At 40.6% G+C, this 27,625-nt stretch overlaps 1 protein-coding gene across 4 annotated transcripts; it reads left to right on the top strand.

Moving 5' to 3' along the window:
- Window positions 1-27,498, top strand: APC4 (Transducin/WD40 repeat-like superfamily protein). Of its 4 annotated transcripts, none has more exons than XR_015218206.1 (20): window positions 1-158; window positions 221-332; window positions 408-499; window positions 570-653; window positions 768-1,007; window positions 2,586-2,666; window positions 16,944-17,080; window positions 18,838-18,998; window positions 19,092-19,192; window positions 19,878-19,952; window positions 21,263-21,442; window positions 22,028-22,110; window positions 22,193-22,291; window positions 23,219-23,323; window positions 23,949-24,087; window positions 24,295-24,522; window positions 24,600-24,752; window positions 25,084-25,162; window positions 26,779-27,027; window positions 27,100-27,498. XR_015218206.1 is itself a non-coding variant. In XM_086601144.1 (19 exons), exons 1-19 carry the CDS (start codon window positions 90-92, stop codon window positions 26,871-26,873), a joined length of 2,313 nt encoding a protein of 770 aa, XP_086457270.1. In that variant the 5' UTR covers window positions 1-89; the 3' UTR covers window positions 26,874-27,498. The 4 variants fall into 4 exon arrangements, 1 of the variants encoding a protein (XP_086457270.1); XR_015218205.1 differs by having other exon boundaries at window positions 26,779-26,976; XR_015218207.1 differs by having other exon boundaries at window positions 26,779-26,955.
- The last annotated feature ends 127 nt before the right edge of the window (window positions 27,499-27,625 follow it).

Below are 27,625 nucleotides of genomic sequence, written 5' to 3' on the forward strand. Positions count from 1 at the left end.
CGAGATTTAAAAGTTTGAAATTTCAACTCCTGAGTCCTGACCACTAGGTTAAATCCTAGAACTACTAGTGTTTCCCGCCCTCACCTCAAATGGAAACTGATTGGCCCCATGGAACCATTCCGTTCCAACTCCAATTCGATAAACCAGTCTCGGCCCAGGTTAGATTTGTTAATTTTTTTTTTTTTATATAAACCACTCATTGTTTTATTTATTACTATAGATAAAGATTGCGGAATGGAACCCAGAGAAAGATTTACTGGCAATGGTTACTGAAGATTCCAAGATTCTTCTCCATCGTTTTAATTGGCAAAGATTATGGACTATCTCTCCAGGTTAATTATTTTAGGGTTACATTTGTAATTTAAGGTTTTTTGCTGTAATTAATGAGTTATATTTGTTTGTTTTAGGAAGATGCATAACGTCTTTATGTTGGCGACCCGATGGTAAAGCAATAGCTGTTGGCATTGAAGATGGCACTATCTCTTTACATGATGTCGAGGTATGCTTTTACCACTCAACCATTACTTGCATTTTTCAAGTTTTTTGTTTTTTAAATATTTTGATTGCAGAATGGAAAGCTTTTAAGTAGCAGAAAGTTCCACGAGGCAGCAGTTGTGTGTCTAAACTGGGAGGAGGACGGAGAACCTTTTGGGGTATGAAGTTAGCCTGGGATTTATTTAATTTACCCTCACCGTGGCCATATTGGGCCATGGTTTCTTCTAATGCAATGGATTTGTCTATTTATTTTTATAGTTTTTGGCTCTCAGGATGAAAATTGCAACATATTGACTTACAAAGATCGGACTTTGCGTTTCTTTCCTTCAGCTCCAAGAGTTCCTAGAGTTCCTGGATTGGTATCTGGAGATATTGGACTCATGGATGATAATGAAGAATCCATTCAAGAACTATCAAATTCTTCACATCAACGGTTTAACATCCTATGCAGTGGCGACAAAGATGGAAGCATTTGCTTTAGCATTTTTGGAATTTTTCCAATAGGAAAAGTTGTAAGTGATAATTCAGAATAGTTTTTTATTTATTTATTTTCCGTTTAAATGGGTCAAACAATGCATGTGCTAAAAGTTAATATTAACACTCACTAGCACATCTAAATGAGGAATTAAAGTGGCTGAACGACTGAACTGCAGATACCAACAGGAAACAGTCATACACTAGTGAGACCAAGATGAAGCCACATGCATGAAAATGTAAACATTTGAAACTGTGTTTATGTTTTTTCTTGAAATGTATTTTCCTTAGTTACATCTATGAAACAAAAGAAAAATCATTGATGGTGATCCCAAGCTCCAGCCTCCAGATGGTTGACCTTTCTGAAATGATACTTGAAGGACTGAAAATTTTCAGCAGGTCTTCAGTAAAGTTTGGGAGGGTGGGGTTTTGGAAGGAATTCAAGTGGGGAAAGTCTTTGACTACATTAGGAAGTTTTGATTCTTCCCCTTTTCCGTAGTTTCATGGGAACATGTTGTTTAGGAGTGGGTTGGATTGTATAGATTTGTTCTGCAACTTACATTTAAGGAGATATTTAAAAGAATGGGGGATTACTTGAGATTTTCATTATGTTATTTCTTTCTGAGAATTCTCCCCCCTCCCCTCCCCTGCTACTGACCTGAAAAAGTATGACCTTTTATTAGGGTAATATTTGATATTTTGTGTAGGAACCATATTAATCTTGCTCAGTTGCTCTAGATTCTTATGCTGTCAAAGGCGCCAGTCCTGCCGGGCGCTCATGGTGCCAACTTTAGTGAAATTGCAACTTGTTGTCATTTATCAAAGGCGTTCCCAAGGTGCCGGTTGGGAAGCCTAGCGCCTCGCCTCACCCCTGAGGCCCCCGACAACATAGCTGGGTTGAGTGGGTTCTGTTTTTATCATGAGTGAGTAAAAAAATATTTTACTTTGGAACACATGGGAGTGATTTGGGAATGACTTGTCTTCAAATCAGGAATCAATATCACTCCTCTAGTACTATGCCGCCTTACCTTTCCACTTGTCACCACTGAGTACGCTGAGTGTAGGTTTTATGGTTTATTTTTTGTCCTAATTTTTCAATTCAATCCATATTCTCATTTTACGACATTACAAGATTTCCTGTAGGTTATCCTTACTGTGCAGTATCCTCTTTGGGACCTTCATACTTATTCAAGAATTTGTTGTGTATCGATATAAGAACTCATCTAGGGTTAGTTTTCCTATTGGTATATGTATGTACCCTTTACTTTTCCTATTTGTTTTTTGTCTGGGTGGGTTGTATCCCTCAGCTTAGTGCTTTGCTAAGGGAGAAGATATGGGATGCAGATGATGAGTGGGCTAAGGGGTGCCAGCCTTGTTGGTTGTCTTAGTTGCCATTCTTATGCCTGTTTACCCCCTGTTGTTTTGTCGCGTTCTACTTGGATTTTTCATTATATATTATGTCTTGCCTATAAAAAATCCCTTCTATGAAATTTTCTTTTTAACAATTTCCCTCCCCCTCTTTTTTTGCTGTTGCTGTAATTTTTAGATGTCGTGTTTAACTTCGACAAGTTATTTTTTTGTTACTAATTAATTTTGGTTTGTGGGCCCTGTACCAGAGTATACACGAATCCTTCTTTCATATTCCTCTTTTGGGCAATCAAGCTACCTATCAACTGGCAAATGCTTCAATATATAAGGTATTTGTTGTTTGCTATAACAAATCTACGATATATTTCTTATAACCTGACATTCAAAGAGGCTTAAGAACTTAATCTGTTTTATACTTTTATTGGTCTGTTTATTCTTTTAGCTTATATGCAGGGCAGCAGGGGGTGAAAACATAAAAAAATCCTTTTGCAGTTTGATTGTGTAGGCAAGTCTAGAATCTAGATACACAAATGTAGGGGTGTGCACGGGTCAGTTCAGGTCGGGTTTGGGACTAAACCTATTTGTTTATACTTTACAGTAACTGAACTGAGCCAATTTCCAGCCTAACCGATACCCAAACCGAACCGACTGGGTTATGGTTTAACCAATCTGAACTGACCGGTTTTCACATATTTTTAAATTAAATCAAATTAAATATGTATATTCTAATATATATCATATATAGCGGATTGGTTCGGTTCGGGTTTGGGACTAAGCTGACCCTATCGGTTTTCATATATACTTAACCTAATTGACCCGACTAATAAGCATAACCGATCCAAAACCGACCGGTTCGGTTTTGTCGGTTTGGCTGGTTTTATGTACACCCATACATGAATGTACTTGGATAGAGATCCGACTCTATTGATGCTATATTTGCCTCATCTTCTTCCCAATGTCTTTTTTTGTTGGTGTTAAATATGTAAAAAGCTTTAATCACTTAGATAAATAATAAATTAATTAAAAAATATTTTTAAAAAAGGAAAACTCAACACCCTCGTATGAGCTAAAAGGATTAATGCCAACCTAAATTATGCCATGGAAATTTTTCGAATAAACTCACCATATGTGTAATTGTCCCTCCCATATTTGATTGTGAAGTTTGAAAAAGTAACTAAAAAAAGGCATTGACCAAATAAAAGTATAATAAAAGTAAATAAATAGATTTTTCAGATGCATTATGTAGTCCTAAAGTTTTCCTATTAATTTATTTTTTGTGAGTGGGTCCTTGTAAGGGAAGGCAACATCATGAGATTAGATTATTTAGAAGATTTATGAAGTGACACGACCGAATTACTTTCCAGACTTAACTATTAATTCTAGTACCATATTGTTTTTGTTGCTATCATTATTAAAACCTTATCCAATTGAAATGGGTCGGCTTAATGGGTTCTATATCTTGCACTACATAGCCCTATTGTTTTGTGAGTGAACTGTATAAATTATTGACGTGGATGAGGAAGGTGGAAATTGTGAAATCTCAATCTTCATCACCTTCTCAACTAGTTTTCGTCCTTGGATATGAGAAAATTAAATGGTTTTGTTTTTGTCAAAGGGTACTACTGTAGGTAGGGGATAAGAACTTCTGAGGCAAAGGAGCCTTCTCCTGCCAAGCTAAGAAAATGTCTTGTAGGAACGCTTTATTTATTATTCGATAGGCAAAGACTAAACCAGAATTGATGAGCGAGCAGGAAAAACGAGAAAAAGAAAGAAGATTAAGTTGTTGAGGAGAAAAAGAGAAACTTTAGAAATTTGATTTGGCTCTTGGAATTCCTCAAATCCAGGTGAAAAAGTGTTTCAAGGCATGGAAGTATTAAGCTTTAGAAAAAATGTTTAGAGCGGATTTCTGGACGTAATGAGTAAGAATGAGTGAAAAAATGGTGGTTCTTATTTATTTTTGAAAAAATTGTGTAGGGCTTATAGAGTTCCACTCCACGACTTTAATCTGCTGTAATGATACTCTTAGCTCCAATATTGTGCCACTTTACCACCCCTTACTAGAGGTGTGTGGTTTTCCTCAGAACTAAGAAGTCCTCGGTGCCAAGTTAAGTAGCCTCAAAGCGGATACTTGTGTCGGCATCCAACATGACAACCTATACAAGAACTAACAACATGGGTACTGCTGCTAACTAATAATTATTGTTATGTTTTCAAGTAGACAATTAAGTATGCAGGAAAAAAAAAATTAATAGAGAGAATGAAGTAATTAATCTTTTTATAACTCTTTATTGTTCTTCTTTTTTTACTAAGTAACTTGGACAGTTCGTATTTTTAAAAAATATCAGTGTCGGACACACGGAACATGTTGTACTTACAATTTCAAACTAGGGTTTCTTCTAACCCTAAAAAACTAAGAACAGAATCTTATAACATAGTTACAACTTACAATTCCATGATATGTCACTTTCATAGTTATTTATTTGTAAGGATGCGCTTTATAAGGTCCTTTATAGGTCACCGTGTTGGACATTTCATTTCCGTGTCCAACACCGACACGCATAGTGACCTTTTTTTCCCCTAATAATTTTCATTATTTTTGTAAGTACTTGGTGATCGCAACTCATCTATTTTATGTTGATGGTATAGAGATGATCATAACATTTGCCTTCATCTGTTTACCAAAAGCCAACTTAAGCCACGCCCATGTTACTTAGGTGCTGACTGCAAAGTGAGTAACATTGCCATTTAAGAACCTCTAGTCGTGGATGGAGCTCTAGGGACGTAGGATGTAGGCTTAAACTCTTGGTGCAACATTCATCCATTTAGACTATGCACGTCTCTAGCATACCCTGAGGATACAAACCACCTATGTACTCTTACCAATTACTACCCAGTTCAGAACGTCATGGTATGTGTAATGTTCATGACATGACATGATGGAAATAGTCATTGTCTGCTTCACATGGCCCTCATAGCCTCTCCTTGGTTTCACTTTCAATTTTGGCAAAACTGCATCAAATATCAATAGGTCCGATGCATTTGCACAATTATGCTGATTCTGAATTAAGATTACCTAGGTGGCTGGGTGTATAAGTTTGTCCCTCGTAATTAGGAATAATATCAATATTCTTGACCCACTGCTTTGACTTTTCCTCTATACTAATTGTTATACCTGAGGTTACGTAGCTTGATGAGCTAGGAGGGGATTATTGGGGTGGGGTGAAAATGGATATAGGACACCTGACCACATCAAAGCATAGAAAAATTGCATTTGTGGACGATAATATGGGTAGAAGTTGATTGGATGTTCGAATTTGTAGACAGAGATGCAGTTGGTTAAGAATTGAGCCTTTAGCTAGGGTGGAAGTGAAGAAAACTCTGTTGACAAATGAGAGGGAGCTGCATGAGTACATAATTAAGAAACACTAACTAATTGGGGATCGATTATCTTGTCTTTCAGATGTTTGGATTGTCTGTGTTGAATTGTCTTGGAGTGTTAGGATCTCCGTTGTAGTGGCATAGTGTTGGAACTTGGACTTGGTCACGGTCTGCGTTATGGATAGACGAACATAAGAAGGGAAAAAAGGAAGTCTGAGATCGATTACAGCGGAACCCTGACGCGTGGCGTGGCATACGTCACGATATGAAGGAGAGTCATCGCGATGATCACGATAGATGGGCGGACGGCCTAGAAGGGAGGAGAGGTATATATAAAGAAGAGGTGGGATAAGAAAGAAGGGGGCCGCTAGGGTAAGAAAAGAGGAGAGAATAGTGAGAAGGAGAGAGAGAGTGAGAAGGAGAGAGAGAAAGAAGAAAAAGAGAGATTGCGTGAGAGAGAGAGATCTAGGGTCACTACATTTGGCGCCGTCTGTGGGGAACTAGAGAAAAACAACTTAGAAATGGCACTGAAGAGAGCAGTGGGTAGGCCAAAAAAGATTAGGGTTCATGAGTCGATCCTAAGCGGTGATTGAGGAGGAGAAGAACTAAAAGAAGTTAAGCGGCAAAAATGAAGAAACACGTTTGATCACGAGAGGAGATTGAGATCGGTGAGGGAGAACGATGAGCTGCGAAGAGAGAGAGAGAAGACGGAGGAGGAGGTCGAAGAAAAGTTAAGCGAGGGGTCCGAAAATGAGGGATCTGAAGATGCGGAAGAGCCCGAACCGAATATAGTAGAAAACCCGGTAGCGGGGTTGACAATGGAGCAAGTCCAAGAAATGATAGACAATGATAGGGAGGCGAACTGGCGACAAACGAAAGAGCGCAGGGGAGCGGCCAGTCAAGTGGTGGCTGGGTTGAATCGCAACTCGCTTGCAGATGACATATGGGCTTAAGAGGTTCCAAAACGGTTTGCCCAGCCGAGGTTCAAGAGGTCTGACGGTAAAGGGGATCCAGCGGACCACATTCATCATTTTCTGCAAGATGCCACTCTGGCAAGAGGCTCGGTATGACGGTTTGCGATGTATGATGTTCCCGACTAGTCTTAAAGGAGGGGCGTCGGACTGGTATTTCAGACTGTCAGCGGGAAGTATCAAGAATTTCCAGGAGTTGGAGCAGGTGTTCATAGATCACTTCATACATCAGAAAAAGCGGGTGGTGGACATCGCGGCTCTATTCAATGTGCGACAAAGATCCACGGAATCAGTTAGGGAGTTTCTGTGTCGGTTCAAGGCAGAGACATTGAAAGTTGAAAATCTGGATGAGAGGACAACGGTGATAGCTTTTGAGAGAAGCTTGCTCCCGGGGACAGGGGTGCACCAATCCGTGGCCAAAAATGAGATCGCGACACTACATGAACTGTATCCACGAGTGGAGAAGTATATTAGATATGAAGATTCTATGCAGAAGAATTCCAAGAGGACGGGGAAGGCCGTGTTGTCTTTGGAGAAGGATCGAGAACGCCAGAAAGTGGGGACGTCGGAAAAAGAAAGTGGGAGATCATCGCTGGGTAATGAGCGAAAGAAGGCAGGAAGCCGGTAGGAATCGAAGAGAGTATAGGGAGAGGAAGCCATACCGTGAGATGGAACAGACTCTATTGAACAAACCGCTCGATGAGATCTTACCCGTAATAAAGAATCTGCCGGGGTATGAGGGATCGCGAACCACGCCAATGGAGATACTGGGAGAAGCTCTTCTACGATATCATCGATAAAGGAATCATGAGACGATTCGAATCGCTACTTCTAAAATGGTTGGTTCGTGAGAATGGTGGAAAAAGAGGGATGGGAGAATTTGTGAGAGATGGTCGAATGAGGAGCGCGATGCCGCCGCTAGGGAAGGATATTGGGAACCATCAACGTGATTTACAAATGGGAGGTTATGAGTCATAACGCCATCAGAGACAAGATACTGGCGGACCGCGAGCATTTCGCCAGATTAATGAGAGAACGGATAGGCCTTGCGGCAAAGCGGTGCGCAAATGCGAAAAAGATAGAATCGTGTTTAGCAACGCGGACCTATGAGCAGTGGACTCACCACATGAAGACGCATTGGTCATTACAGTGACAATGGGGAATTACATGGTGAAAATAATGTTGATTGATTGTGGGAGTGCGGTAGATCTGTTGTTCAGAAGTGCCTTGGAGGAAATGGGAGTTGATCCTAAGCAGCTGCGTCTTTCGCGAACTAATTTGTATGGATTTAACGGAAGTATGACAGAGCCCATGGGGGAACTCTTACTGCCCGTGACAACTGGGCCGGTGACATTTTTCGCTCGTTTCATGGTGGTGGATTCGGCTTCGCAATACAATACAATCTTGGGAAGGCGGTGGATTCACAAGATGAAGGCGGTCCAATCAACGTATTATCAGGTAATACGATTCCCCACCCCTACCGGGCATGTATGGTGTCTACGGTGATCGTTACGCAAAAAACCATCGGGAACCGTGGAAGCGGTTGATCGACGGATCGGAAGGAGAGGCTTCCAATCCTAGGAAGAGGCCGGCATTAGCAATTACAGATGCACCTCGGCGAGGGAGGATGATGAGACAAATGGTGGATCCAAAGACGCTCGACGAGATAGAGATGGTGAATATTGGGATAGGGGAAGAAGAGAAGTTCACATCGATAGGATCTAGTTTGCCCGAGGAGTGGAGGGGTAAGTTGATACAGTTCTTGTCAGACAATAGAGACGTCTTTGCTTGGACAATAGAGGATGTTACTGGGTTGGATCCCGAGTTCGCATGTCATCACTTGCATATGAAAGAGAACATCAAACCCGTGAGGCAAAAGATGCGCAGTATTAGACCAAAATATGCTGAAGGGATCCGGGAAGAGGTCGCAAGATTGAAAGGTTATCTAATATAATCGCGGTAGAGTCGCGGGAATAATCCAAGAGGTAAAGTTCACAGACTGGTTATCTAATATTGTCGCGGTACCAAAAAAGAATGGGAAAGTGTGTATATGCGTAGACTTTACTGATGTAAATCAAGAGTGTCCAAAGGACAGCTATCCCATGCCGCGAGTAGATGAGTTGGTGAACAGGATGGCCGGGTTCAAGATTTTTTCCTTCATGGACGCGTCAATGGGATATAATCAGGTCGCGATGTATGGGCCCGATCAGGAGAAAACCTCGTTTGTGGTGGAGGGCGGAACTTACTGCTATACGAGGATGTCGTTTGGTTTGAAAAATGCAAGGGCAACCTTCCAACGGTTGGGTGAAAAATGTTTGAAAGCAAGATTCGGAAGGAAATTGAGATTTATATAGACGACATGGTGGAGAAAAGTATGTCAGAAGAGGAACATATCGAGGGGTTGTGAGAAACCTTTGGGATACTACGTAAGTACAACTTGAAACTGAACCCTGAGAAGTGTATTTTCGGGGTGACTACAGAAAAGTTTTTGGGGTACATAGTTACTTATAGGGGAATCGAGGCTAACCCCGAGCAGATAAGGTCCCTGGTAGAGATGCCATCTCCGCGGAGCGTGAAGGAAGTACAGTGGTTAACAGGAAGGGTCGCGGCTCTAAATAGATTCATTTCCAAGTCGTCTGATAAGTGCAGACCATTGTACCGACTGTTGAGGAGCACACCGGATTTTGTATGGACTGCGGAGTGTGATGAGGCATTCCAGGAATTGAAAAAATATTTGGGCAAAGCGTCTTTCTTTTTCAGCGGCCGGGCAGGGAGAAGTTGATTTGTACTTGGGGCCCGCGAGTATCGCAAATACCGGTTCTAGTTCGGTGGGTCGACAAAGCGGAGAAGCGGTGTATTTTTCAAAGCAAGACTCGTTAGATCTGCAGAGACGCCGATATAGTAGGATCGAGAGGTATGCTTTGGCATTAGTTTTTCAATCTTGAAAGGCAAACCCTACTTTGAAGCATATGTGGTGGTGGTGGTAACGAATTTGCCTCGAGACAAGCGAGGAAACGTAAAAATCTGGTAGAATGTTGAAGTGGGCGGTGATGTTGAAGTTCCTATGAGATCTGATGATCGATAAGAACCATGGAAAAGGCGCAGCGCGGCCGAAGTTTCGGCGAGTTTCTGCAGAGGATCCCACGGGGGAGGGAAATGATTATGGAACCGAACGAGAGTGAGCGGACCTTCTGCACCCCGGGGATAAGAGGAATGGGTGGAGGGTATTCGCGGATGGATCGGCTACCGACGCATGTAGCGGCATAGGAGTCGTGTTGGTTACACCTGATAATAGCATAATAGAGTAAACCGTGAAACTCGGGTTCGCGGCATCCAGCAATGAGGTAGAGTACGAAGCGGTAATTGCAGGTTTGAAAATGGCCGAGGATTTGGGAGTGAAGGAGCTGACAGTTTATTCTGACTCAAACTTAGTGGTGTGTCAAGTTAATGGGGGGTTCGCCGCTCGATGTGGTGCGTAAACGAGCAGAGAAATTCACAAAACTCTGTTTCCTTCATTTGGGGCGGGAGAAAACGGATTACCGATGATGCCCTATATATATAGCACCGCAATTCCCGGTCCCAAGATAGAAACAATACACGTGGAAAGGTTGGAGAAACCGAGCACTGAGGATGAGATGGAGATTTGTCAGGTCGCGGAAGAGAATGAGGGTTAGATGGAGCCTATTAAAAACGTTTTGGCAGGAAAGGAAGTCACGGATAAAAAGGAAAGAAGGAGATGGGAGCAGACTTCTCGGAGATACGTTCTACTGGAAGGAGAGTTATATCGGAAAAACTTCAGTGGACCACTTCTAAAATATTTAGGTCCGCGGCTATCCCAAAAGTGTTAAGCGCGTAACTACACGGAGGGGATTATGGAGCCATTCAAATGGGGAGAACGACGACACATCGGCTATTGACACAGGGGTATTTCTGGCCCCACATGAACAAGGATGATGTGGAATTTGCTAAGATATGTGACAAATGTCAGAGATTTGCATAGTTGATATTCTCCCCGGCTGACCCGCCTTCACAATGTCTCAAGTCCGTAGTCTTTTGCTATGTGGGCAATGGATATAGTGGGACCGCTGCCCATGGCCAGTATTAAAAGGAGGTTCATGCTCGCAGCTACGGATTATTTCACAAAATGGATTAAAGCCGCACCTGCAAAGAAAGTGAAGGAAGCCGCCAAGTTATCAAGTTTTATGGGAGAATATTATCTGCGCAGGTTTGTTGTCGTGCGCCATCATAGCAGACAATGGAACTCAGTTTACGAGAGCAAAGGTGGCCAGGTCTTGCAAACCTACAAAGTAAGACACAGGGGTTCTCGGCCCCTTACAATTCCGAGGGCAACGGACAAGCAGAGTCCTCCAACAAGACTATCATGAACAACCTAAAGAGGAAGTTGGAGGATAAGAAGGGGGCGTGGGCCAACGAGCTTAGTCATGTATTATGGGCCTACCGGACCACACCTCGGTCATCCACCCAAGAGATCCTATTTTCATTGGCTTATGGGGTGGAGGCCGTGATCCCGTCGGAGATGGTGGCAGCTACAACGCGAACAAAGGTCGTGGAGGAGGGTTCAAACTGGAGAATCTTAACAGCAGATTTGAATCTAGCAGAGGAAAGAAGAGACATTGCCCGTATAAGGCTGGAGGAGTACCACCGGAGGTTGCAAAAATAGTACAACAGGAGGGTCAAGCCAAGGCAGTTCCACATAGGCGACCTGGTGCTCTGCCGAGTGACACCTAGCACTAGGAAAGAGAAAGATGAAAAGTTAGGTCCGAACTGGGAGGGACCTTACATGGTGGTGGATATTGGAAGGGCGGGCACTTACAGGTTGCAAACACAGGAAGGCAAACTGATAGAGAAGCCGTGGAATGTGAGAATATTAAAAAAAATTCACAATTGAATGTAATGGAAATCTATTGCCTGAATTTGGCGGTATGTAAATATATAATGCAACAACACTTTTGAGAAGAAATCATCATTTATAGAGGTAGGAGTCCAAAATAACTACGAGACGTGAAATACCAACGAGACCGCAGAAGGTCCCCAATGGTTTTTCAAAAACTATGAAACCTGCAGAGCGGGATAAAGGTGCAAATAGCACGTGGGGCATGGAGCCCAAGGAGGGAGAGAGACAGCGGAGGGGATGAGCCTTTCGCTGATACAAGGCTAGAGATGAACCCGGGGCAAGATGAGTTGCCTCAAGGGACTTACTAAGATTGCAGAACCGCAGAGTGGGATGGGCCCTCTGCGGGGGAGCGGTGCAAATCGCATAGGAGACACGAAGTCCCAGTATGGAGAGAGACAGCGGAGTGGAGGAGCCCTTCGCTAATACAAGGATAGAGTCTGCGGAGCAGGGCGAGCCCTTCGCGGAGTAGGGATACTAGCACCACGTGGGGGCATGAGGCCCAAACATGGAGAGAGTTAGAGGGGAGTTGGAGTCATTTGCAGATATACTCAACCTTCATAAAAACAACGAGAGGAATGAGCCCATCACTAATGCAAGGAACTAGTCGAGGAGCATGGAGGCTGGCTTAAAGTTGGTGGAATAGCCAAACATCGAGAAAAAGACAGGGCAAGAGTTACATCGGAGTAAGGTAAAAAGACCAAACCACAGGGGAAGAGATGATAGATATGCCAAGCAAAATCAAACATCACACATGAAAGAGATTAATATTCAAACATAAACACAACAATTGTACTGCCATCAGTGACCTAGATGGGATAAAATGACTTATTACAAAAGGTATGGAAAACATAGAGTATTTTTAGCGCTTCTGGGGGAGAGTCGACGGCAGGTAGGACATCAGAGGCTTCTTCATAAGGTGCAGTGGTGTGTGTGGCAGCAACGTTCTCCAGTCTCTCGGCAAGGGTCTCATCGGTAGCCGCGGTAGGGTTGGAAATCTCTTCATACACTAGAGAGCGGGGAAAGTTATCAGTGGCAACCACTTCTTCGGCATCTCCGAGGGGGGCGCGGTACCGGGTCTGGGGGCTTATCCGGCGAGAGCCGCCCTTCGGGTGAAGCGGGCAAGCTCTTCCCCGGATTTTCTTGGTTACCTTTTTGTCGAAGCTTGAAGCCGTTCGCGAAGAATAGCCATGTCATCTTGATGTTCTTTGAAGTAGGGCGGCGGTAACATCTTTACGTTCTTGAGAGGGTGTCGAGGGCAGCTTGGTGTTCTTTGGGCTAAAGCGAGAAAGGTGAGTGATGTTGTTCAAGGAGCATTTCAAGCGGCTCCTCGACGGTCGCCGATGATCCATATAGTAGTCTTTGGTGTGAAGATTTCATGCGAGAGAGGACTTGAGGCTAAGTTAGTAGCGGCTAAAACAGAGAGCGATCTTCGACCGAAGAGAGAGAGAGAGAAGGCAGCCAACTTGTTCGGTTAGAGATAGAAAGAGGTGTGGTGGTTAGCATGTCAAGGGTGTACAAACCCCATCGGCGTAGGCGAAGTCCCTAAGCAGATGGGCGTTGTAAAACAGGGAGGAGGCTACTTCCGCATTGTGTAAAGCGCGTCACCGTGGATACTGGGCGGTTCGCGCCGCGTGAAGATAGGCGAAGTCTTCCGCAGGGCCGATTTAGAAGCCGAAGCTGCCGGTGGAATCGGTTCTTTGCCAGGTCGGCAGGCGCATGGAGAAGAGACTTCGGGTGGAAGTGACGACGGGAGGGGGGCAGGTGCTTCAGATTCGGAGGTCCGCGGAACTACAGGGACTGACCCGTCAGAGGCTAAGGTCTGTTGTCGCTTGGACGGGGGCATTTCGGTAGAAGCCACCGCCTCGGTTGGGGAAATCTCAGTCACCTCATCGTCCTCAGAGTCACTGTCAAAAAGTTTTTGTTTATGGACGTCCATGTCGTCGGTGGGGGAATGAGGAGAAGTATACTGGTCGTCCCAGTTGGAAATGGAGTGGTATGAGGGGATGTCTTCGGGCGCGGAGGTGGTGGGAGAGTCCTGAGATCTTATGGATTGAGAGTAGGTGCAAGGACGACGGCGATGGGATGACGAAAGGTGAGATCTTTTTCGGGTAGGTGGGGAGGCTCTGGGTTTTCGCTCTTTTGGAGGGGGAGGGCGGTAAAAGGGAGCTAAGAAGCCACGGAAGGTTTGTAGATAGGGAATTTGCAACAGCGGGGTGGCGGTGGTAGGGTGAATGCTGAGGTGACTGGCTTGAGCGGGACCGAGGTTATGGAGTCTTTGGAAAATGGGACAAGATATGCCGGAGTAGAATTAGGATTTGGAGTCCGACCGCCAACCTACAACCTAGGGAAAAGCAGTGAGTTAGAGCATAATGGTAACAATGCAATAAGGAAGAAGAGAAAAACAAGGTTTCTTACAACGGGGGATGAAGGCAAGGTGGTTAAGATGTAAATCATAAGGAAGGTCCGCGGACAGAAATTGTCCTGATACATATAAAGGGTAATGGTGTCACACTTTGTCTGAGGATGTAATGCGGAGCAAGAGGGGCGTACACAAAAAGACCGGTATCCCACGCCGACGTCTTTAGTGCTTTTCTTAAGGAAGTAGTGGGAGAAGATGTCTCGGCTGGTGATTTTGGGCTCGCCAGTTCTATTGTATGCATTCGCGGCATACATAGTCCTCCAAAAGTTTCCTATGCCTTGGTAGGGGGGGATGTTGAAGTGATTGCACACCTCGACATCCAAGAGAGTGAGGGGTAGCCGTAGACCGGCAACAATTTGACCAATCGCGGACCACAAGGTGGCCAAGGCGACGGGGAACTAGGTCGCGGGTAGTGTGTGATGGATGGCACGCGGCTCTAGAGTTATGTTGGGTGGGATGCCATAAGCATCCCTAATGGCGCCTAAATTAGGGGCGGCGAAACGTGGGTGGAGGAAACAACGACCGGGAGGGCGGCCGGAGGTAGGGGCCTGTAGAGGGAGGCCCGGAGGCGAGAGACGCTTACTGGGGTGAACGGGAAGTGGAAGAATCGCCGAATTAGAGAGCCGGAAAAAAACGAAAACAGAGAGACAGATGCAGAGAATGGAAAGAATTTACTATTTAGCTTGAACAAAAATAAGTAAGGCCTAGAAAACATACCTAAGAGAACCAAGAAGAGAGTGTTTATGCTTGAGTAGAGAGCCAGTGAGGGGAAGGAACCGCCGGAAGATTGAAGGAGCGCACGCAAGCCGGAAACAGATAGAAAGAGAGGAAAAATGGAGTAGTGGAAAAGGAGAAGATGAAGGGGCGGAATAAAATGAAAAAGAGGGAGAAGAAGGAAGTTTAAACAAAGGGAGGGCAAAGAGGTAATTATGGACATTGGGGAATTCGAGGAGTCGGGTAGACCGCCACCAAATCGAGACATTGAGACACCAAGCGAGGTACGGAAGGGGAGGCTGAAAACGCGCGTGATGAGTGCAATCCCATCACACACACAAATCGAGGAAAGGGAAACGTGCATAGTGAAAAGAGAGTATCCAGGAAAGTTTTCGACTCCGGATCCGTTAACAGGACTGCGGAGTCGAGAAGGGGCATTTGTAGTGGCATAGTGTTGGAAGTTGGACTAGGTTAGCGGTGCAGCGGATAGGACACAACATAAGAGGGAAAAGAGAGAAAGTACGAGATCAGTACCGCGGAACCCTAGACCGCGACGTGGCATACGTACGGTATGAAGGAGAGCTATGCGATAATGCGATAGATGGACGGCCTAGAAGGGGAGGAAAGGTATATATAAAGAAGAGGTGGGATGAGAAAGAAGGGGGCCGCTAGGGTAAGAAAAGAGGAGAGAATAGTGAGAAGGAGAGAGAGAAAGAAGAAAAAGAGAGATTGCGTGAGAGAGAGAGATCTAGGGTCACTACATCTGTCAACTCAGCTTTAGCCTAAGGAACACGTAATAATCTGATGGGACATTTGAATATATAGATAGAGATGCAGTTGGTTTAGAATTTAGCCTTTAGCTAGGGTGGAAGTGAAGGAAACTCTGTTAACAAATGAGAGGGAGCTTACATGAGTACAGAATTAGTGAACACTAACTAATTGGGGTTCGATTATCCTGTCTTTCAGATGTTCGGATTGTCTATGTTGAATTGTCTTGGAGTGTGAGGATCTCTGTCAACCCAACATTAGCCTGAGAAACAAGTAATAATCGAAATATATTAGCCCACGGGTGAAAACAAGATCTGAGAATTAATGTGTCCGAAAGTGTCCGTCCGATGGGGTACGATGAATATATAGATATTAGATAGAGATGCAGTTGGTTCATAATTGAGCCTTTAGCTACGGTGGAAGTGAAGAAAACTCTACTCTGTTAACAAATGAGAGGGAGCTACATGAGTACAAAATTTGGGAACACTAACTAATTGGGGTTCGATTATCTTGTCTTTCAAATGTTCGGATCGTCTGTGTTGAATTGTCTTGGAGTGTCAGGATCTCCGTCAAGTCGTCAACCCAGCATTAGCCTAAGGAACAAGCAATAATTTGATGGGATGTTTGAACGCATAGACAGAGATGCAGTTGGTTTAGAATTGAGCCATTAACTAGGGTGAAGAAAACTCTGTTAACAAATGAGAGGGAGCTACGTGAGCACAAAATTTGGGAACACTACCTAATTGGGGTTCGATTATCTTGTCTTTCAGATGTTTGGATTGTCTATGTTGAATTGTCTTGGAGTGTAAGGATCTCCGTCAACCCAGCATTAGCCCAAGGAACAAGCAATAATCCGATGGGATGTTTGAACGTATAGACAGAGATGCAGTTGAATTGAGCCTAAAGAACAAGTATGGATTGTCCGCGTACTATGTCCCGATCAAAGAAACAACAAGATGGGCAAGAAAATGCACCTATTATGAAAAGTAGATCATTTAAACACAAGGGATTTTGGTAGTCAATTGTACCCTTCTAGGAACCTTTAATTACACTATCCTCTGTTGTCGTTGATACCAAACGACGAAGGAAATGTTCTACTACAGTTAGAAAAAAGAGAACTTAGTGACTCCGAAAGGCTCGAGAATATTAGGGCTCCATTCTGTAACATAGAAAAGGATTCTGTGGAAGAAAGCATTCATGTCAAGAAGTTTAAAGATCCAATATATAGTGTTAGGTTTATATATAACGGTTGAATTGTTTGATGAATCAAATTTTGCTCTTCAAAAGGCAACATGGTTTCCATACAAAAGCTGAGCCGTTATCTGTTGAAGAAAGCATTATTCTATTTTTTATTATGTTTATCTATCTTCAATACTTATGTTTACATACAATGAGCTAATATATCGTGTAAACAGCTGAGTTGGATCTATGGGTGTTACAGGTGGCTTTGTCAAATGATCTTTGTCATTTGATTGTGATGAGCATTGGACAAGTGGTGGAAGACAAACAAATGTCTGAACATCATTCCATAGCTGGATTGCACGGTTTGCGTCTTGATACTTCCATTTTCCAGAAGAGGTGAATGATTTGTGATTTTGCTTGTTTTGGTTAATGATTGTACGCCTTTGAAGTTGCTAGATACTCATAATATATAGTCATGGGCGAACAAAGACAAAGTGGTTTTTAGTTATGAAAATGACAAAGCAGGTGATTTGTGCTAAGCGCACATAATTATCTAAGATATTATTTGAAATTTAGGAGGTTATCTAGAAGACGTAGCAGCACGAGGTTTCCTAGGACCGTTTTAACGTCCAGGTGCATATGTAGAAGGGATGAGTTGTCTCCACCTTGACACTGGTTATATCACTTTCCATAGTAGGATATCCCACAATCTTTTTCTTACCTGGTCTACTGGCATATGCATTTGGAACTTTTAGCATTATGTTCAAATATCTTGACTTGAACCTTGGTTGCTCTGATACCGTTATTGATCTCTTCCCTTTCTTTATATATAAACAACAAACAAACTTAATTTGGTGCTTGCTTTTTAGTTTCTGTTTTCACCATTTATGAAACATAAATAATTGTAGTACTTTTGTTTTGGATTATAATAATATGATATGGGTACTTATGGCATTTTCATAGTATTTTGTTTCAATAGGCACACAAAAAGAAATATGTGGGCAGGAGTAAAACTCGGTTAGAGTCTAGGCGTGGCACAATAGTTAGCTAAAACCTTTTAGGGAGTGTGAAATCAATATTTATATCGTGTAGGTAGTTAAAAATAAATATTTTGATTTTAGCATTTTACAGATCATAAGGAAAAAAGAAATCACAGTCACACATGCATGTGCATGTTTGCTAGCTGGTTATAACTACTGTGTTTATTCATACCCTTGATAGGAATCAGTACTCATGCTTATCATGTCAAGCCTAGACAAAAGTGAAATCCATATTGGTTTTGGCATTTTGGAGTATGACCATCTGTTTTGGGGCGCTGAGCGCTCGTATATCTTGCGTAGTCATGAACTATGCTTGGGTTCTTCAGCAACTTGACTGAAAATCAGCATCCATGCTGGAAGGGCTCGTGTTTTCTTCTTCAATAATTAGACCTACTATGTGTCCCGCTTCATTTGGAGCTCCAGCTATCTGGTTCGTAAAAGTTTCTCCAACTTCAATTTCACCTCCATCTGCACCCATGGCCTCTTTAGCAGTTAAAAGACTACCCAATCGCCCGTGAGTTCTGTAATAAGTCACTCCTCGTCGTCTTTGCCAAAGGAGGATAGGTGGCTCCCATCTCACATGTTGGAAGATGATGTAGTCTACCTGCTCAATTTTCACCCTGCTTCTGTGTGGATTGTATAATAGGCAGTTGCCACTTGTCACTCTTGATATTCTTCGTTGTGTCAGTTTATTATTTTATTTATGATTTTTCTTGTGTTCGTATCCCCCCCTCTCCTTTTTTTGGACTTCTTAGATGTGAGGGCATTTATGGACATCTTTTTGTTTCAGTTTTCTTCAGCTTGATCCATCTTGGGTTTATTCAGCAGTAAAATTTAAACTATTATTCAAGATTATAGTAAATTGAAATGTTGGGGTACTAAAATAGAAAATATGACCTTCACTAAAAGATGAAAATAAAAAGTTATCTCTGCCCACGATTTTCAGGTATTGGTGTTCAATTGATCATGCTTCCATTCTTTTTAAAGACTAACGTTTTTGCAATAGTTGAAGTTATTTTTTATTTTGGAGATGTACAGAACCAGTGATTTTCTTCATTTTAATTGGAGAATATTTAGCAGTTTGGTCATTCTTCTATCTTATTCTTGGTGTAGGAAAAATGAGCTTCATCAGGTGGCCCAACAAGCTTCAAATATTGAAGATTTAATTGAGGTTGTCAGGTCTTCACTCTCCATTATGTGTAAACAATGGTCTGATGCCATGCACACTTTTCATGAGAAATTTGACCCACTATCTCCTTTGATTGTCGACCATGGTAAAATTCTTATACCACAAACATCGTATTTTCCTTTAACATACTGTCTTTGTGATTATTTAGTTACTCAATTATTTCATTTTCTATCTATAGGGCTGGATTCATGTCCTCAGGAGGAGTTTTTGAGCCTTTTAGGTGGTGCTCGAATGAGTCCACCTATTCATCAGTTTCTAAGCAACTCCCTTGGTGAACCGGTAATTTCCATTCTTTATTTTGGATATATATGAACTCAATATCATCATCATTTAAAAGAAAAGCCATGTTACTGCTTACTTTATTATTTATGTATTAATATTTTTGTACTTATTTTCTACTTAAGTGGATCGGCATTGTGGCATCTAGTAGTCTAGTAGATAGTAGATAGTAGATACTCATCCTGTGAAGCCACTAATAGAAAAGAGAAGACTAAATGAGTTTGAGGTAAAAGCTTCTTAAGTTGCTTATTAACAATATTAAGAGAAAAACATGCTCTAGGCCCTATCATTCAAGATATTTCAACTGCTGTAAGTGTATCAATGGAATGCAAACACATTGGTTTTGTACCTTAAGTTGTTTACCAAAGATGCAGACTGGCATGCAGGTCACTTTGTTATTATCAGTAACTAAATATACAGGTAATATTGTAAAAGGAGCATTAGAATCTATTTAAAGAAACCATAGTGGTGTAAACTCAAAAGCATTATTATAAATTATTTTCTTCTTCTGAATTTATGCAATATTTCTTTCGTTTTCTTATTCTCAATGAAAATTACATTGTATTTAATTATAATGGTAAATGGTCAAGTTCCCAAATCTTATTTCTTATTGAAATGATATTTTATGTTTTGATAGATTTTGCTCTAAATCCTGTTCTCTTTAATTTTGTGTGTTTTTATATAGGGACTCAGGCGCGTATCAAAGGCTATTGATAATGCTGGGAAAGAGCTTCATCTTATTGTTCGTGAGCATCTCCAGGTGCCTCCCTCACTTCATGGTTTAGTCAATGTGTTGATTTGTCTCAAGTGGTTCCATTGAATATATGTTATATACATGATATAAGAAAGTTCATTTGTTATATTTTCATGCTTCCCATAACTTGTGCAATTTTCAGTACGAAGAGTTGAACATTATTATTCCTATAACTTCCATACTTGTTGGAAAACCTTTCCTGGTAATTATGGAATGCTATAAGTCTAAACAATCAGAAGCGATATCTATATACCATCCCATCCAACCTTCCTTCCGAAAACATTCAACTTGTAGACCTTTGATGCAACCCAAATTTGGCTACATTTATGCGTAGTCTACCAAAATTGCAGATTTCAAGATTCATGAAACTGTTCAAATTTGTTCAAAGAAAGATTTAAAATAAGAAATTGAACTATTGTTCTATCCAAACCTATGTTACATGGACACGCCATATTTCAAAAATAATATGTGTCGGATATGTATCCACGTGTCCGTGTCGGACACATATGGACTCATATTCTGTGTGATATACCTTAGTTTTTGATATTTTTCCGTGTCCTACACTCTGTATCCGTGTCAGATACGGACACACGTGTCCATGTCAATGTAACCTAGATCCAAACACAACAAGAGTATGGATTACAATATCCTCAAAACATTTCGAACATCCTTGCAATTGAGTTGGACCACAAGAAAGAATGTTGAAGATGACAATGCCGCGGTTTTGGTGTGAAGTGGAATCAAGAATAACAGAGGTTGTAAATTTCGGGTGTTTGTCTGAGTGGTGGAGGAGGCTGCTAGCAGAGATGGAGGGGAGAGGAGAGATTGGGAGGGTAAGAGAAAAGAAAGTTGGTTGTGGAGATGGGGAGGGGACAGAATGACAGAGCTTTTTTATCCTCCCTAATGCATGAACTCACTTCATTCATAAATCATATATTATCTCTTTCGACAGGATGCATGTTCATCTTCAGAGTATTGTTTGCGTTATGCTTTTGGGATTTAGTTCGCTTGTATCTTTTTTCTCTTTTTTTATCTTTATTTTTGAAGCATTCTCAATTGCCTTCATTCTGATTGGTTCTCAAGAAAATCTATATTTACTGAGCAAAAAGATTCAAAAGGAAAACACATTAAAAAAATGTAAAAAAATGTGCAGGGAAAGCTTTCGAAAATCTGGTTTAACAATTTATAGTAAAATTGGTTTTTGTATTTCTACTGAGATTGGGATATGTATTCTATTGCCCAAATAGTTCTATTGGTAGATTTCATTATTATTTACCATTTTACATTCTAACTGCTTCCTATATCCTTTGATGCAGCCTGCTGCAGAAATCATAGGATTTAGAATTGGTGAACTAAGAGGTTTATCAAGGTGGCATGCTCGTTATGAGGGTGTTGGACTTGATGAGAAGCTTACTGATAATGCAACAGAAAAAGCTGGTATGCTACTCATACAGGTGGAGCGGTTCCTCAGGGTCCTGGCAATTGTAGTCTTTCAGGTAATTTCATTGAAGTAAATCATATCCTAATTCTCCTTGCATTGAGGGTTTTCCATTACTTTGCTTATTGAAATTCATCTCTTAATGTTTGCCTTTGATGCCAAATGGTTATTTCTAATGTAAGTTACACTGAAATAGTTGTCTCTTTGGAGTAGCTTCATAGAGTATGTGAATCTTCCTACCATTTGGATGCGTGGGAGCTTTAAGCTTTGTGTGAATTTCGATCCAAAAAGATAGTGAAGAATATTCCAACCATCTCAGCATTAGAGTTGACAAACCTTTCTTCTTTTCCTTGTGGCTTTTTGATGTGTGCATAGCATGTTTGCTAATTACCACTCAAAACTGGTGCAACTGTGCAATAGTTGCATCAAAAGTGTTGAGGCCTTGCTAGGGAGGTACCCTAGCATTCTTGTCAATGGCGGGTTTCATAAAAATATGAAAAATGTTATAGTGTTTTATCTTTGTTTTTTTTGCGTGGTTGCTTCTTTGTTTTTGGAGAATGATTGTGCATCATATGCGTTATGTATTTTTTTTTTTTTTTTTTTATTTATGGTATTTTTGCTAAAGTTATTTTCTACTGTTCAGTTTCAGAATTTCTTTAATTGGATATCAAAATGCATGAAGCTCTTAGCGTCTGAACCAAGTGACCAACTTCCTCCATTCAATAGGTTTGATCGTGTTCCTTCACACTCTTAACAGTTAGTTTGGGTGTCTTAAAATCTATCTTATAATTGTTTTAATTTTTTACAGTGAACTCGTAATAACATTCTTGAAGTTTCTTTATGATCAAGATCCTGTGAGACATTTATTGGAGGCTTCTGAAGTAGAATACACTGTTGAAGTTGACTCGTAAGTGATCTTTGTTTTCCCCTCCCAACTGATGGATATTCTTTACAAATCTCTCTTTCTCTCTCTCTCAATTACTGCAGAAAATTATCAATGATGAAGAGTGATTCAGTTGTTGAAATTACAAAAAATAAGAAAAAAGTGAAACATGCTCCCTTGTACGTGCATACATAATGACTGTTGACTGATAGATTACGCCTTATGTATCTTCCTTGCACGTTCATATCTCACCTCTGCCAACAAAAGTACCTTAAAAGAAATCCCCTTTATACTCCCTTGACTGGAACGACTGATAGAGGAACCCCTTTACATCAATAATGACCTCTGCCCAACCTTCAGAGACACCTCTCAACATTTTCTTCTTTAACTGTTTTTTTAGTAGGTCATTCACTGTAATTGTCTTGCAGCCATATTGAGTACATCATTTCACTGTTGTGGGGAGATATTAGAGGAACTTGAGTTACGGAAAAAAAAATTAGCTAGAAACTACACCATGATAGACATTATAAGATGAATATTATTGTTTACTCTTCTACTAAACAAAATAGCCCTAAAGGATTATGGAAATTATAGCAGTATATGATAAATAAAAATAAAATAGAGAGGGCATGAGTCTATGGTGTTTGAAGTTTCCAGATACCATAGATTGTGACTAGTTAATAATAAATTAATAATTGCTATGTGAAGGACTGAAGGTCCTGTTGTCGTTTTCTTTTCTGTTTTTTTGGGCCCCTTGATAATATGGCTTGTGTTGATTGATCGACAACTTGCCCCATTTTAAGTGTAGTACGAATTCTGGAAATTACCTTTATTGTTATTTGTATTGGTTAGGTGAAGAGGAATGTGGTTGCATTTAGTTATTACTTCTTTTTCATTGATGCTCAGATAGAAAATTCTGGCGTTTTAATGGGGGACGCTGCAATTTTTCAGGGATACATTGCAAAAGCTTCAAGAACTAGTTCAATTTGGAGGATTTTCAGATACTGAATTCTTGAGGAGAACATTAGCTAAAGAATTTGAACAGCTGGAATATAGGTACCCAGTCTTCTACTTTATTCTGATATTTGCTATTTTGACCTTGCAAGTCGCAAAACCCTTGTATGATGCATAAATTTGAATTAAGTTGGATAAGGGAAAAGGATCTTTGAGTGGTTACTTAGGAGATGGATGTAATTTGTCCGCTTTGCACCTTATTACCCTGTTGGTATGTTAGCTCATTGTCTTGGAGGGAATTGAACTATTGGAGAACGTACAACATCCTAAGGTAATCACCTTGATCAGCAATGCAAAAAGTATCCTGAATATACCAATTTTAACATTTTTTTGGACTTAGTTTACTTAATTTGTATGTTCTCATTTAAATGGCCGGGCCAACTTATTTTGTCCTTGAGGGTTACTAAATTTGAAATCGTGGGTTCGTGAGTTACTAATTGCTAGAATTTGTCCTTGTGAGTTACTCACCAAAAACTGTGTCCTCTAGACTTCATTTTCTCCAAAATTGGGTGTTAGGCCCAATTTCTTGTTGATTGTAATGAATTTAGCATGCATAATATTTCCAATAGTGTGTTAGGATGAATTAAGTTGACCTTGTTTAAAAATTGTGTTTCTCTTCAAATAGAGAAGTTCTGGTTCTCTGTTCTTACTGACTCCATATTTTCAGTTTCAAGGAGGCCTTCCTAGTCCCTTTCACTACAATTTCCAAGAAGATACACTGTAAAGACGTGATACCGTTGTTTCCTATCCCATCTTCACCCGTTTCTGCTCCACTGAACATTCCTATGTCGATTTCATACTACAAGGTAGCTACTGTATAGAATTGTTTTATGCATATGGCTTCCATTTTAATGTCTTCTAGTATACTAGTTCGTAATTAGCATTCTTTGTTATCTTTTCAATTTGAGTTATTGTTTGCATTCTTAGCTGGGGTGTTCATATTGCTTGTGCAACGGTTTGATACAAAAGTATAAGGACTACTTGACATTCTGTTGGCTTCTTTTTCATTGTAGGATTTAGGCAGTAGCAGTTCAAGTTCTTGCCCATCTCCACACTGGCTAGTGGATTACATATGTTTCAGATTGCCTGATGAATCTTTCTCAGATATGCCTAACAATATAGGAATTGCAAGGGGGTTTATGCACAACTTAAGTAGCGCTGACAAGGATTGCAGTTCTATGGAAGCTGTATTGTTGAGTATTCCTGAAGGATATCACTGTGTGGATCTGTCCTTTTATAAGGTAGTTGGAGAAAGATTCTAAATGCAACTCTTTTGGTTTCTACTACCTTTATAACTAACAGTATCTGCATTAAACAGGAGAGTCAGATTGTTTTATTGTTGAATGAAAAGACTGTCACCTCTGAAAATGCTGGCAGTGCTTTGATGTTGATTCTGCAAGCAAGTGACCTCCCATTTGTATCATTAACTAGATCTGCTTACCCGAAGTATTGGAATTTTCAACATTTGAAGGTACTTCTTTCTCTCACTGTTTTTATACTGCTCATCTTTCATTGATTGCTATCTTCTGGAAAGAAAATATGACCATTGCAAAAGGTTTTTGTAGAACTTTCAAATTTAATTTTTTTGTCTAAATTTCATCCAGACCATGTGTTGTATGCAAAAACAAAGGAAAGAGTTGAAACTAGTCATTTCAAGATTCTTATTCTCTTTTCGCTTGTATTGGCAATCCAAACATGTGCTTTGAAATTTTCTTTTGATGAAAGTATAGTGTCAATTTATTAACAGGCCATAGACAGTCTAGAGATTGTATATAGATCCCTGATTAATCTGGTTCTTGTAGGACTGTGCCATATTGCAAATCGAGAATGAGAAAGTCAGGTGTATTCCACACTCTGTACATCCTCCATTAGCTGTTAGTGGTAAGTGATAGCCTTAAATGTTCTTCTTTATTCAACTTATGAGTATACATGAGAGCTTGTTTATCTTGCGGGAATTAGTGTCCTATTTTTTATCTTATGTGAAGGAAGACGACACGTGGTAGATAGAAATAAGTAAAAATACTTGGCATCATCCTTAACTGTTCCATTGAGATGACCTCTGTAAGTTATAATATATAACTCCAATAGACTTGCCAAATTTTTACAGGAGAAACTGCACTATCAAAATCATCATGTTTTATCAATTTGGGGACAACATTTTTTTTGGTATCAATTTGGGGATATAACTTTTAAACATTGTCAACTTGAGGAAACGTAGCATTCCGTCCATGTTAACAGAACTACATAATTGCCCAAATTTCCCAAATCGAATTTCTTAATTCATTCTTTCAGAATTTCTCAAATTTAGTACCCAAATTTTCCTCAGACGTCCAATCTACTTCTTCTACCTTCAAATTATTCAATTTCAATAAGATCAATTTCTGAAAATGCATCAAACTCTGTCACTTAAATTGAAATTTACGAATTTAAATGCAGAAGAACTAGAATGGGCGTTTGAGAAAAATCAAGGATGAAATTTGAGAAACTTTGAAGGAGTGAATTGAGTTTCTTTGATTTGGGAAATTTGGGCGATTCCGTTAACTGAATTTGGACGGAATGCTAATGGTTCCCCACATTGATAAGATGTTGACGGTTTTGTCTCCAAATTGATAGCCAAAAATATCTCTAAATTGATAAAACAGGTAAAGTCCGATGGTCTTTCGGGCAGTTTCTCCAAATATTTAAACATATTGATTGTTTGTTATGTATTATGTGAAAACACCATGGTAAAATAAAAGTTTTACACTGACCAAGGAATCACTTAGGTCTGTCACATCTCATGCATCAGGGACTATCATGGCTGGGTACTTTCAGTTAGTGCTCAAAGTTTGATGCCTAGCATGAGAGCATATCTCATTTTGAGACAACCTCATCTCCACCAAAAACGGTGTGAATTCACGTAGCTCGATAACCAATCTAATCCTGTAATTGGTAGGCAGGGTTGGTGGTGGGGTCTTTAGATTGAGAGATCAACATCCCTATGTACTCCAATATGCTCTTTCTAGGCGCTTGTTAGATCAATTGAAGTCTACATTAGATTTACCTTGGATCAAGATGGTACCCAATTGCATGTGACATTTTGCTGTTCATGTTATTTTATTGCCTGTATTACTTATCTGCTGAAACGCTTTAGCTACTAACTCCCTTGTGTCATAGGATCATAGATGTACCCAATAACTCCTTTTGATTTCTTTGTATAAGCTTGAGTTTTCCCCACAGTGGGGGTGTACATTGTAGCCAATGTTGATATGCTTTATTTCTCTGTGCTGGTGCCCCTTCTTTTGTGCTATACTCGATCTAGAATAGATTCTTTTGGCAGATGATCTTTGCCCTGACCAATTATTCTGCAAAACTCACTTCCTTCTGAATTCTCTAGACTGTTTTTTGAAACTATAAATTTCTAGTGTATTTAATCGATGGACCCTGTTCTTGTTCCTGTTTTATATAAGCGAATGCTGTTCACCGTGATATTTGACTAATGAACAATCTTGTTACAGCTTCAAGAGGTGTTGCTTGCGTATTTGCAGCACGTAAGCGTGCCTTGGTCTACATCTTGGAGGAAAATGAAGATGAAGACTCAGATGTGGAATGACTCCATTGTAGTGGTGTACCACTTCTAAACCATTGCAACCATAACTGACTGTTAAAGTTACAGCAGATGCATTTGACATGTGGTAAAGATGTAGTTAACATTGGTAAAGATGAAGCGAGCTGCCTATCAATGGAACAACTTTCATTTTACTTAGGTCTGGCAATCCAATGTGTTACTTATCACTGAGTAAACTGTCATTCTAACTATGAGAAGTTTTTCCTCTTAGGTGTGTTTGCGGAATGCATCCTTACGGTGAGAAAGCACTCATTATCGCATCAAATATACGAGGGATCAATCAAAACATTTCCAGAAGAGGTATTTGGCCGGTAGATCTCAAGGAGGGTGAGAAAATATGGCTCAATCAATGTTGTAACAAGTCTTTATCGAACCCATCCACTACTCTAGCTCGTCACCCTGAAAGCATTATTTCCATTGTGAGTAAAAAAGGTGTATTTTGAATAACAAACCTCTGCTAATTTTGCATCTCAGTAAACAAAGGACGCAACAAACCTCCTTGTTAGTTGGACCGTGATAACCTGACCGATAGAACTCTATGTAACTGAAACGATTCTATGAACTCTGCCCTCTTGATTAGTGGTGGTGTTAATGGATTCATTTATTTCAATTGCTGGTACTATCTGAATTCATCACTTCTACCTAGCAATCTTGCTGTTTGTGTTTTTTTTTCGAGAATGATGAAATTAAAACTTCATAAAATGCTACGGGAAAAATGAGAAGTCTTAACAACACGA

Source organism: Coptis chinensis, chromosome 3 (genome assembly GCF_015680905.1).
Source record: "Coptis chinensis isolate HL-2020 chromosome 3, ASM1568090v1, whole genome shotgun sequence".
NCBI lineage: Eukaryota > Viridiplantae > Streptophyta > Magnoliopsida > Ranunculales > Ranunculaceae > Coptis > Coptis chinensis.